Below are 13,039 nucleotides of genomic sequence, written 5' to 3'. Positions count from 1 at the left end.
GAGACAATATTAAAACTATTGATTTATGGCGGGAAAAGAATTACTACAATGATTTTGTGAGAAATATTAGAATAAAGTCCAGTGCAGAATGGATTATTCCTTCATAGTCAAACACCGGATAATTTATGTACATCCAAGTGATATTAAGTTTTAAATTATTTTAAACACTTGAAGAAGAAATTATGGTATATTAGGCTACAATATAATCCATGGTCTAGTATTTCGTGAATTTTTCTTTCCTTATGATTTTTTGGAATTGATGAAAATTCATTTTGTTGTTCATTACTAAAGCTTTTATATTTCTTGTACGTTCTTTGTTGCAATTTCGTAATCACAGAGAAGTATTTTACAATCTATATTGCGTCATTTACGGAACAATTTAGCCTAACTAGGCTTAACCTTGTGTAATATTATTGAACATAAAATTCCAGCGAGTGTTTTTTTTAAGTTCTTTTTCCAGAAGTTTAGTTTTGATACGTTATTGTATCTAAGTAAAAGTACACATTCTCTATTTAAAAAGGCTTACGAAAACCTTTCAAGATTCATTTGCGGATTATGATGTAACAACTGATGGAGTTTAACTACACAAGTACAGTTTAACAGTTAACATTCAGAAGACAAAAGCATGATAACAGTAAAGACATGTTCATTGTGACTTATCCTTATAAGTGATAGAAGACTAGAAAAGCTTTATTCAAATATTTATTATTCGAACAGCTTGTATTACTTTCTAAGCCTAACATTCCTTCGTATTATTGTTTGTCTATTTGTTGTCTGTTCACCACGCGTCGCAAAACCTGGATTTTATGTTTCTAGTAGTGTAAGTCTGCAGACATAACCGCTGTGCCATTTGGGGACATTTTGAGAATGAACTTTCGTTATCGAGAGAGGTAGACGTAATTTTATGAGGTGTTTATAACAATTATTAAAATATTTCATTGTATGTAAACAAGGAAGAGACGATTTCACAATCCCGTTATCAGTTTATGAAATCACTTGTATTTTTGTGTTAATAATAATCGATATTGTTTCACCTTTAACATAGTAGTAACTTACCCATAATTGTACGATCCAGTTCTGGATTCTTGTCGATTTCTTTCCCGCTTGGAAACAGATTATGATAATGGCATTCGGCTGTGAATAAAAGAAGGAAACACCAGATGAAGTACACTCGAATATCACTATTAATCTTATTTGTATTATATACAACTGGCACGTGGCTGTATGCTCGTATAGCCTTTGATTAATCGTTCACATTTATGGCCAAGCGTGTTAAGGCTTGCGACTCGTAATCTGAGGGTCGCGGGTTTGCATCCCCGTCGCGCCAAACATGCTCGCCCTTTCAGACGTGTGGCGTTATAATGTGATGGTCAATCCCACTGTTCGTTGGTAAAGAGTAGCCCAAGAGTTGGCGGTGGATGGTGATGACTAGCTGCCTTCCCTTTAGTCTTACACTGCTAAATTAGGGACGGCTAGCGCAGATAGCCCTCGACTAGCTTTGCGCGAAATTCAAAACTAACAAACAATCCTTCACATTTATTTTCAACTTAAAACATTCTTACCTGGGCCTTCATTTTACATATCAAAAGTTATTATAATATTTCTTCTACTACAGGTTAAGATTTTATTGTATAATTTTACGAAGTTTGAGGTTAGTGGCTGAAACCCAATAATTAAGTTTTAGTTTTGTTTGGTTGCTTTTATAACACGTTGTGATGTTGATAAAAGTTAGAAAGAACTCGAACAGTTCAAGCAAATGTCCACGATGTCCAAACAATGAGTATAATATTAGTAGAACGCGGAATTAATTAAGTGTAGAAATCACAGTGACTGTGAACAGTCTCAAAACCCTTTCAGAACATACGCAGATGTGACTGTGAACAGTTTTGTAACAATATACTTAGAGACTTGCGTATTCTGTCCTCTAAGCCAGTGTTTCCCAATACCGAGGATCCGCCAGAAATGGGCCAAAAACAAATATTATAAACTAATCTTAATTCTAAATAAATAATAAGTTGATACAAATTATATTGAATTAATTGAATGCTGGAGTATATCGAAAGGAGATGTTATTGTTTTTACTACGACACCCCTTTTGCTAAAATTATAGGTTACAGGGAGAGAGCTCCAACTTTCTTATTCACATCAAGGAAGCCTCAGAGTAAAGGAGTTTGGGAAATTACTGCTTTATACAACAACAACATCATAGATTCAACGAAGTTTGTGCTCTCTGATTTCAGAAAGAGGCCTCCTTCCCCCAGTGGCACTTTGCTATATCTGTGGATTTATACTGCTAGAAATCGGGTTCCGATACCCTTGGTTGTTAGATGACACACATCCCTTCAAGTAGAGTCTTCATTTTCAGAATAGAAACGGGCTTAGCATGGCCAGGTGGTGTTGAGGCGCTCGACTCGTAATCTGAGAGCCGCGGGTTCGAATCCCCGTCGCACCAAACATGCTCGCCCTTTAAACCTCGGAAGCGTTATAATGTGACGGCCGAGCCCGCTATTCGTCGGTAAAAGAGTAACCAAAGAGTTGGCGGTGAGTGGTGATAACTAGCTGCCTTCCCTCTAGTCTCACACTACTAAATTAGGGTCGGCTAGCGCAGATAGCTCTCGTGTAGTTTAAGGCGAAATTCAAAAATACACAAAAGATATAGAAACGTATACATAATGCACTGTTAAAATGAGTACTTTGGTAAATTGTTATTTTGAAGTAAGCAAAGCCACATGGAAAAAAAATACTTTTTTCAAAATTAACAAACAAACAAACAGTTTAGTCGTACCTGTTTTAATATTTTAATCATAACAGGTTAGAAACGGTGACACATTTAATGTGTCACTTATACGAAACGAGAGGCTGTGAGTAAGTTTCATAAATACATAATAGACATTAAACCTGTAAAGTCACCATCATTGTAGGCATTCACTTAAAAAGATACTGTTACGTTGTGAAAATACCGAATGATCCCTACTTCACCTGTACTTATATTTATTTAGCTGAAGTGAAACTACTTTGTATTTCAATAACTAGTAAGTGATTTAATTCTAGGTAAAGAAACACAAAGTGGCTTCACACTAAATATAGATGTATTAAGTTATGATGTTTGTCAACAATAATGAACTTAGGCCTAATGCTCTATGAGAATAAGACGTAGTTTTTCACAGTGTGAATGAAAATTCTTATTGATTTGTGTGTTGATCATAAACTAGGGACCATTTAAGAAGTACAAGCAACAAAGTCTGTAGCATTTAACTAAGAAAACTAATGAGTTTCCTAGTAATAGCATACGTGTACCTACGAAAATATGTAGAAAATTTACCTGTCTTTTCGGAAAGTTCCATGACTTTGACCAACTAATTACGAAAACTTGTCGTGCAATAGTTTTCTTTTAGTCATACACTGTTCTACGTTAAAAAAACAAACCTTTTACATGAAATGACTGAACATTAATTTACTGTTTCAAAGGAACAAAAATTCAACTTACTGCACACATTGAGCATTAAACGTATAATATACACGAATTAATATTAAAAACTTGTATTACTTTCAATAACGGATCTTCCATAGTTCAGACTTCGAAACCAATATTATTTTTTGTTTCCTATCATGTAAGGATGTTTACTTTTATAAATCGTAAAAAGAAACTCTCACTTAGGTCAAATTATTATTTCGTTTACCAAAATTATAATGTTTTATCATCACGTTAGTTATTTTTGGTGTCTAGAATGATCGGTAAGAATCTCACGTCGCGATTGGTCTAGAGAAATCTAAAAAAGGTGGTTGTCAGTATTTTAAGCATAACAAAATGTGAGACGAGTTCAATGATTCGCTTACGTTAAAGTACACACAGCGTTTTGTGAATACTCTGTATGTGATGGAGAAACATTGATGTCACTTTCGAATCCAGCGTACAGGAATTAGTGTAGAACATGTTAAAAGTTAAAGCAATGAAACCATTGCACGCCTGTGTTATTTGCTTAGAACACATGCCACGGTGCAGGATAATCAGTGAACACTGGTCATAACAGTTAATAGTCAGATTAGCTTGAGCTTGACGTGGCCAGGTGGTCAAGGCGCTCGACTCGTAATCCAAGGATCACGGATTGCAATCCCCGTCGCACCAAACGGCTCACCCTTTCAGCCTTGGGAGAGTTATAATGTGACAGCCAACCCCATGGTCAATTCGTTGGCAAAAGAGTAGCCCAAAAGTTGGCGGTGATGACTAGCTGCCTTCCCTCTACTCTTACACTCCGAAGATAGCCCTCGTGTAGCTTTGCGCGAAATTCAAAGTAAACTAAATAATAATATTGTCTCAATATTATCTAACAAATTGTGATTTCACTAAGTCTTTGAAATCCCTGTAATGAGTTTACTTTGTCACATAACGTTTATTTGATGCTACAAGAATGAAAAACTCTATTTCCTTTATGGAATTTCAAAAGTAAGGGATGGTAACTTATTTTTTACTGGTTTTTTTTAAAAAAAAAGTGATGAAATAAAACCAGAATAAAATGTGTACGTTTATTAAATTTACTTTTAGAAATAACTGAATATTTTATTTTAATATTTTAATTATTCAATACATATATAATATATGTATAATGATTTTTTAAATAAAAGAACAGCATTGTCCTTTGTATAAATTTGGCTTTTACTAATTTTCCATCACTTTTTATTCATAGATGGCGCTTAGTTCCAATAAAGTTGTTTGACATATCTCTGTGCCACTAGAGGGCTTCTATAATGATAGTTTTAAATGTGTGGCATTACAGAACTACCAATTACTGGATTTATCATAGAATAAATATCTCTCTTCGTCAATACAATGTTAAATCAATACAGTTTTAACATATGCGAAAATAGAATTACGTAAGGGTAAAACTAAACAATGCAACTAAACACAGTAGTTACAGGAAGAAATGGCCCGGTATGGTCATGTGAGTTAAGGCGTTGGATTCGTAATCTGAGGGTTGCGAGTTCGAATCCCGATTGGCATTGGGTGGTCATGACTAGCTCGCTGCCTTTCCTCTAGTCTTACACTGCTAAATTAGGGACGGGTAGCGCAGATAGCTCTGGTGTACCTTTGCACGAAATTCAAAAACAAAAGAAAACCTACTCATAAAGCTAAAGAAAGGGCTATCTGTGCTCTGCCCACCACGGGTATCGAAACTCGGTTTTTAAATTTCTAAGTCCGAATACATACTACTGTGCCACAGGGGGGCGCTAAAGAAAGAAACGGCTGTCCTATCACGTCAAACATTCAGAGATAGATCAGCGTTTTTTATTTTCCTTAATACGTTTCTCGAAACAACCGTTAGTTTACTAACAGTTAGATTTTGTTTTCCACTCGATATTTTTTCTATACTTAAAAATAAACTTACCGTTTTTCATATTTACACAATTTGGACGCTAAAATACAGCGCAGTTAGTCTTGTAACTGTGCGCTAAAATACGAAACGTTTTCTTTCTCCATAAGTTTGTTCACTATTATAAAGTACTTTATATATCATTGTGTTATAGTGGTAAATAGCCGAATGGATTTGAAAATAATTACTTATTCTTGTTTGGTTTCTCAATAGTTTTATCATCTTAATATAGAAACCAGATGGATTACTTATAAACGATTAAGGAAACCCCATATATTTCGTGAAATATATAGCATAAAGTGGGTTTACAACACAAGGACTTAGTTAAGCCTAAAATATTTACGTTTTAATTTGTTTGTCTGTTTTCGCTTTCAATAACATTCCATTTTTTCATGACACCAGTTAACGCTCTCTCTTGTACATAACCATATACATCAATAGTGCTACTATATTTAAACCATCAAGATACGACGACCTGGTATAGTTTGACACTTCATTTAACACCAGAATAGAATGGCAAATATGTTGATAAAGTGTTAACTTTCTTTACGGATCCATTTAACACATAAGTGGTTGGAGTATGTGTGTTTTTTCTTGTAGCAAAGCCACATTCGGCTATTTGCTGAGCCCACCGAGGGGAATCGAACCCCTGATTTTAGCGTTGTAAATCCGTAGACTTACCGCTGTACTAGCGGGGGGCTAACTGGTTGGAATCTTTTTCATCGGAATGCTCACATCCTTCTTATTTACCTCTTACCAAGAGAAAACAAAAACCGCCACCAGAAATAGAAAAAAAAAAGTTCATTGATAGTTGATGCTTCATTATTTATCTTACAACAAAAAAACGTATAATGCTCTATAAGTCTTCTACTTGCTTTCCCATGACACCACAAGCTGAATATTAATGGATAATGTTAACTAACTGTGGGAAAATTGTTCATCTAATCTGCCGAATAAACCACATCATAGGAACGCATTTATTCTGTTCTTTGTTAGCCGAGGCAGGGGTGAGTGGATGGGGAGGCTGGAATGCTGATATGAGGTGATGATTATTACTTATCATCCCTTCCTCCCAGGGGCTTGGGGTAGGAACCTCCTACTGGCTTGGTTTGGGTTACTTTAGAGCAAAGTCACATCAGGCTATTTGATATGATCAGTGCCGGAATCGAAAAACGGATTTTACCATTGTGCATTGTAAATCCATAGAGACTTCACACTACCCACCAGGGGACGTGGTAACCTTCTTTATTTACTCACCATTTTATTCTGTTGTGACCAGTCACTGACCTAGAGGTTGATATTTATTGACATTCAAGATTTATCTGACAGAGAATGTATCTCTACCCGATATATTAGCCCTGCTTTAACACTCAAAATGTCTTCTTTTCATCTTTATCAAGATATATTCTATCTTTCCCACAGTTCAATTTCTATTCTATCTGTTTGTAACAGTGCTTTGTCTGTAATTTATTTTCAATGTGTTTGGCTTTATTCGCTGACAGATTCCTTCATCAACTGTATTAATTAAGAACTGTGATACCAATTCTCAAAACGACTTGTATTTCTGGACCCATGGAGTCACCTTTTAACGTACAATCTAAGTTTACCAATCAACTAGCAAAAGGTGAAAATATCATCCAATAAATGAGTACTTTTGATTAGGTACCCTCCCTCTAGTCTATTAGCAGACAAAGAGGAATGAATAAGTAGCAAAGCTAGGCCATGATTCACTTCGTAGCATTTGAAAATGAAAGGTAATAAACACTGCTGAGTATATTTATTAGTAAATATATCTACGAGGGCTGTTCAAAAAATACGCGGACTGTTTGAATTGCGCGGCTCCAGTTGGTTCCAGGGGAATCCGCTTGGTGTCGCTAGGTTTGCACAGATCAGCTGATTACGACGCCATTTCCCGATTGCAGATATCTTTATTTGTGTATTAGCTACGCAGTTTTAAGTGAAGTGCGATTTTTTCGTTTGGCGGATTTCAGAATAAATAACCTGAAGGAGCAACGACTTGCTGTGAAATTTTGTGTTAAACTTGGAAAATCTGCGACTGAAACTTTTGCTATGCTTAACATGGCTTACGGTGATGTTGCTATGAATCGTACGGCATGTTTCAAGTGGCATGAAGGTTTTAAGGATGGTCGACATTCCATTGAAGATGATGAGCGTCCTGGACGTCCTTCCACGTCAACTGACGACCCACACGTCGACAAAATCAACACCCTGGTGCTTGCTGAAGTGTGTGGGATATCAGTTGGATCTTGTTACGAGATTTTGACCGAAAAATTGAAGATGCACCGCGTTGCTGCGAAATTTAGCCCTCAGAACTCGTGAGTTTTTGGCCAAACACTCGATCACTGTTCTTCCCCACCCACACCCCCCCCTACTCACCTGACCTTGCTCCTTGCAATGTTTTCTTGTTTCCCAAACTCAAAAGACCCTTGAAAGGAAGAAGAATAGAGACGATTCCCGAGATTAAGGCAAATGCGACGAAGGAGCTGGAGGACATTACAAAAGAAGCGTACCAGGACTGTTTCAACAAGTGGAAACACCGTTGGGATAAGTGTGTGCGTTGGGGAGGAGAGTACTTTGAAGGAGTCCCAGACCTGTAACTTGTAAATAAAGTACATTTTGTTTTATGACGTCAGTCCGCGTATTTTGAACAGCCCTCGTATGTATTAAAGACGTTGTGATTTTTTTTTGTACAAGGAAACTTTGTTATTAATAAACGGAATATAATTATATATATATATAAACGCATTTATAATATGAGTTATAAAAATACATTATAAAATTGAATTCGGAAAGTAACACGATTTTCTTGTGTTCAGTCTCAGTGTTAGCATTTCCTAACTTGTATTTCTTTCTTGTCAGTATTTACTCCCAGTGTCTTATAAAGGATATTTCAAGATGTGAGTACCACTGTCGGGAAATATTACTGTAAATGAAATTCATTCGGACAAATAAAGAGCATTTACAGTCTAATTTATTTGTATAATAGGTCACGAAACGCCCCAGTAGAAAGACATTTAATGTGGCGGAGTCAGAACCTAAAACATGTTTATCTAAGGAAAAATAACTAGCGGTGTCAAGAAACCTAAAATATGTTTACTAATAAATAAATGAGTAGCAGAGTCAAAGAACCTAAAAGATGTTTACCAAATTATAAATAAGTAGTGGAATCAGAACATGAAAGATGTTTACCAAATTATAAATAAGTAGTGGAATCAGAACATGAAAGATGTTTAGCAAATTATAAATAAGTAGTGGAATCAGAACATGAAAGATGTTTACCAAATTATAAATAAGTAGTGGAATCAGAACATGAAAGATGTTTACCAAACGATAAATATGTCGTGAAGTCAGAACATAAACGACGTTTACCAAAGAATAAATAATTAGTGGAGTCAAGGAACCTAATAGATGTTTATCAAAGGATAAATAAGTAGCGGAGTCAAGAAACATAAAAGATGTCTATGAATGGATAAGTAAGTTGCAGAGTAAGAGCCTAAAATATTTAGCAAAAGATAAATAACAAGCGGAATTAGAACCTGAAAGATGTTTACCAAATGACAAATAAGTAGCGGAATCAGAACCTAAATGATGGTTACCAAAGGATATGTAATTTACGGAGTCAAGGAACCTAAAATATGTTTAGCAAAGGATAAATACGTAGCGGAGTCAAAGAATCCAAAAGATACTTACCAAAGGATCACTAAGTAGCGGAGTCAAAGAATCCGAAAAATATTTACAAAAAGATAAATGCCACAGTGATACCATCTCAAAGCTGATTGTAAGCTGACATGTTCACATCTGTCTCTCTTGTTTAAGAACATTTAATAGTCTTTGATACATCTGAGCAATTATTGTCAACGTACTACATGAAAATTGCCCCCCTGTGTGGTAATGTTAAGTTTAATGTATTACAACATTAAATTCCGGTGTTCGATTTCTCGCGGTGGACATAAAATGTACTCCAAACACGGGTTTGCTCGGATGAAGAATGCACTGAGAGCCACTATCTCAGAATTATATCGCATAGCTGATATATACAAAATAAATCGAAAATATAATTCATAATTTTATTTTTAACGTTATAATTGGAACATCTTGATCGCCAATGGAACCTCCTAGTTAAGGAAAATCTAATAATCAAATTTTCTGTGGACCAAAATATTAATGTTGAATATTTGTTACGTTCATATATAAACTTATGTTTAAAATATACATTCTAAACACAACCTGGTGGCTAGGGCACTAGACTTACAATCTGAGGGTTTGAATCCCGTCAACAAACATGCTTGTCCTTTTATCCATTGGAGTGTTATAATTTAACAGTCTAATCCAGTTTTTCTTGGTAAAAGTAACCTTAAAGTAGGCAGTGCTTTCTATTATTTTTCTATAACTTCTAAATTAAGTTGTTTGAAGTTGAGCACTAACCTACACCATGTGCTATGTGTGCTTTGTTTACTACAGGTATCGAAACCCGATTTTAGCGTTATAAATCCGCAGTCATACCATTGTGTCGCTTAGGGGTATTGGACGTTTGAAGAGATAATTTTAAACTGTTATAAAGAAAGACGACACATTTTATTTTCATGCCCTTAGAAAATTCGATAAGTTATTCTGATATTATTATTTGTTGGACGCTCAAAAGAAGGTTATTTGTTACTGTTCGATTAGGCGATTTTTATTGGTATACTGCTGTATAAATTAGGTACTAAAGTTTGAAGAGCTATCGCAGATATCCCTAAAGTATTTTTGCGTGAAATTTATTGTACAAAGGAATTCGAGACAATATTAAAACTATTGATTTATGGCGGGAAAAGAATTACTACAATGATTTTGTGAGAAATATTAGAATAAAGTCCAGTGCAGAATGGATTATTCCTTCATAGTCAAACACCGGATAATTTATGTACATCCAAGTGATATTAAGTTTTAAATTATTTTAAACACTTGAAGAAGAAATTATGGTATATTAGGCTACAATATAATCCATGGTCTAGTATTTCGTGAATTTTTCTTTCCTTATGATTTTTTGGAATTGATGAAAATTCATTTTGTTGTTCATTACTAAAGCTTTTATATTTCTTGTACGTTCTTTGTTGCAATTTCGTAATCACAGAGAAGTATTTTACAATCTATATTGCGTCATTTACGGAACAATTTAGCCTAACTAGGCTTAACCTTGTGTAATATTATTGAACATAAAATTCCAGCGAGTGTTTTTTTAAGTTCTTTTCCAGAAGTTTAGTTTTGATACGTTATTGTATCTAAGTAAAAGTACACATTCTCTATTTAAAAAGGCTTACGAAAACCTTTCAAGATTCATTTGCGGATTATGATGTAACAACTGATGGAGTTTAACTACACAAGTACAGTTTAACAGTTAACATTCAGAAGACAAAAGCATGATAACAGTAAAGACATGTTCATTGTGACTTATCCTTATAAGTGATAGAAGACTAGAAAAGCTTTATTCAAATATTTATTATTCGAACAGCTTGTATTACTTTCTAAGCCTAACATTCCTTCGTATTATTGTTTGTCTATTTGTTGTCTGTTCACCACGCGTCGCAAAACCTGGATTTTATGTTTCTAGTAGTGTAAGTCTGCAGACATAACCGCTGTGCCATTTGGGGACATTTTGAGAATGAACTTTCGTTATCGAGAGAGGTAGACGTAATTTTATGAGGTGTTTATAACAATTATTAAAATATTTCATTGTATGTAAACAAGGAAGAGACGATTTCACAATCCCGTTATCAGTTTATGAAATCACTTGTATTTTTGTGTTAATAATAATCGATATTGTTTCACCTTTAACATAGTAGTAACTTACCCATAATTGTACGATCCAGTTCTGGATTCTTGTCGATTTCTTTCCCGCTTGGAAACAGATTATGATAATGGCATTCGGCTGTGAATAAAAGAAGGAAACACCAGATGAAGTACACTCGAATATCACTATTAATCTTATTTGTATTATATACAACTGGCACGTGGCTGTATGCTCGTATAGCCTTTGATTAATCGTTCACATTTATGGCCAAGCGTGTTAAGGCTTGCGACTCGTAATCTGAGGGTCGCGGGTTTGCATCCCCGTCGCGCCAAACATGCTCGCCCTTTCAGACGTGTGGCGTTATAATGTGATGGTCAATCCCACTGTTCGTTGGTAAAAGAGTAGCCCAAGAGTTGGCGGTGGATGGTGATGACTAGCTGCCTTCCCTTTAGTCTTACACTGCTAAATTAGGGACGGCTAGCGCAGATAGCCCTCGACTAGCTTTGCGCGAAATTCAAAAAACTAACAAACAATCCTTCACATTTATTTTCAACTTAAAACATTCTTACCTGGGCCTTCATTTTACATATCAAAAGTTATTATAATATTTCTTCTACTACAGGTTAAGATTTTATTGTATAATTTTACGAAGTTTGAGGTTAGTGGCTGAAACCCAATAATTAAGTTTTAGTTTTGTTTGGTTGCTTTTATAACACGTTGTGATGTTGATAAAAGTTAGAAAGAACTCGAACAGTTCAAGCAAATGTCCACGATGTCCAAACAATGAGTATAATATTAGTAGAACGCGGAATTAATTAAGTGTAGAAATCACAGTGACTGTGAACAGTCTCAAAACCCTTTCAGAACATACGCAGATGTGACTGTGAACAGTTTTGTAACAATATACTTAGAGACTTGCGTATTCTGTCCTCTAAGCCAGTGTTTCCCAATACCGAGGATCCGCCAGAAATGGGCCAAAAACAAATATTATAAACTAATCTTAATTCTAAATAAATAATAAGTTGATACAAATTATATTGAATTAATTGAATGCTGGAGTATATCGAAAGGAGATGTTATTGTTTTACTACGACACCCCTTTGCTAAAATTATAGGTTACAGGAGAGAGCTCCAACTTTCTTATTCACATCAAGGAAGCCTCAGAGTAAAGGAGTTTGGGAAATTACTGCTTTATACAACAACAACATCATAGATTCAACGAAGTTTGTGCTCTCTGATTTCAGAAAGAGGCCTCCTTCCCCCAGTGGCACTTTGCTATATCTGTGGATTTATACTGCTAGAAATCGGGTTCCGATACCCTTGGTTGTTAGATGACACACATCCCTTCAAGTAGAGTCTTCATTTTCAGAATAGAAACGGGCTTAGCATGGCCAGGTGGTGTTGAGGCGCTCGACTCGTAATCTGAGAGCCGCGGGTTCGAATCCCCGTCGCACCAAACATGCTCGCCCTTTAAACCTCGGAAGCGTTATAATGTGACGGCCGAGCCCGCTATTCGTCGGTAAAAGAGTAACCAAAGAGTTGGCGGTGAGTGGTGATAACTAGCTGCCTTCCCTCTAGTCTCACACTACTAAATTAGGGTCGGCTAGCGCAGATAGCTCTCGTGTAGTTTAAGGCGAAATTCAAAAATACACAAAAGATATAGAAACGTATACATAATGCACTGTTAAAATGAGTACTTTGGTAAATTGTTATTTTGAAGTAAGCAAAAGCCACATGGAAAAAAATACTTTTTTTCAAAATTAACAAACAAACAAACAGTTTAGTCGTACCTGTTTTAATATTTTTAATCATAACAGGCTAGAAACGGTGACACATTTAATGTGTCACTTATACGAAACGAGAGGCTGTGAGTAAGTTT

General features: G+C 35.4%; 1 protein-coding gene across 1 annotated transcript in view; it reads right to left on the bottom strand.

The window, feature by feature from the left end:
- Positions 1-13,039, bottom strand: part of LOC143226995 (voltage-dependent calcium channel gamma-4 subunit-like) — a 43,272-nt gene that overhangs the window by 17,341 nt on the left and 12,892 nt on the right. Inside the window, exon 3 of the mRNA XM_076458542.1 lies at positions 1,057-1,134. Within this exon, the coding sequence (XP_076314657.1) occupies positions 1,057-1,134 (78 nt within the window). The remainder of the gene's footprint in view (positions 1-1,056; positions 1,135-13,039) is intronic.

This window comes from Tachypleus tridentatus, chromosome 9 (genome assembly GCF_004210375.1).
Source record: "Tachypleus tridentatus isolate NWPU-2018 chromosome 9, ASM421037v1, whole genome shotgun sequence".
Classification (NCBI taxonomy): domain Eukaryota; kingdom Metazoa; phylum Arthropoda; class Merostomata; order Xiphosura; family Limulidae; genus Tachypleus; species Tachypleus tridentatus.
Note: the sequence above shows the minus strand (reverse complement) of the source record. Positions and strands in the feature narration are given on the sequence as shown.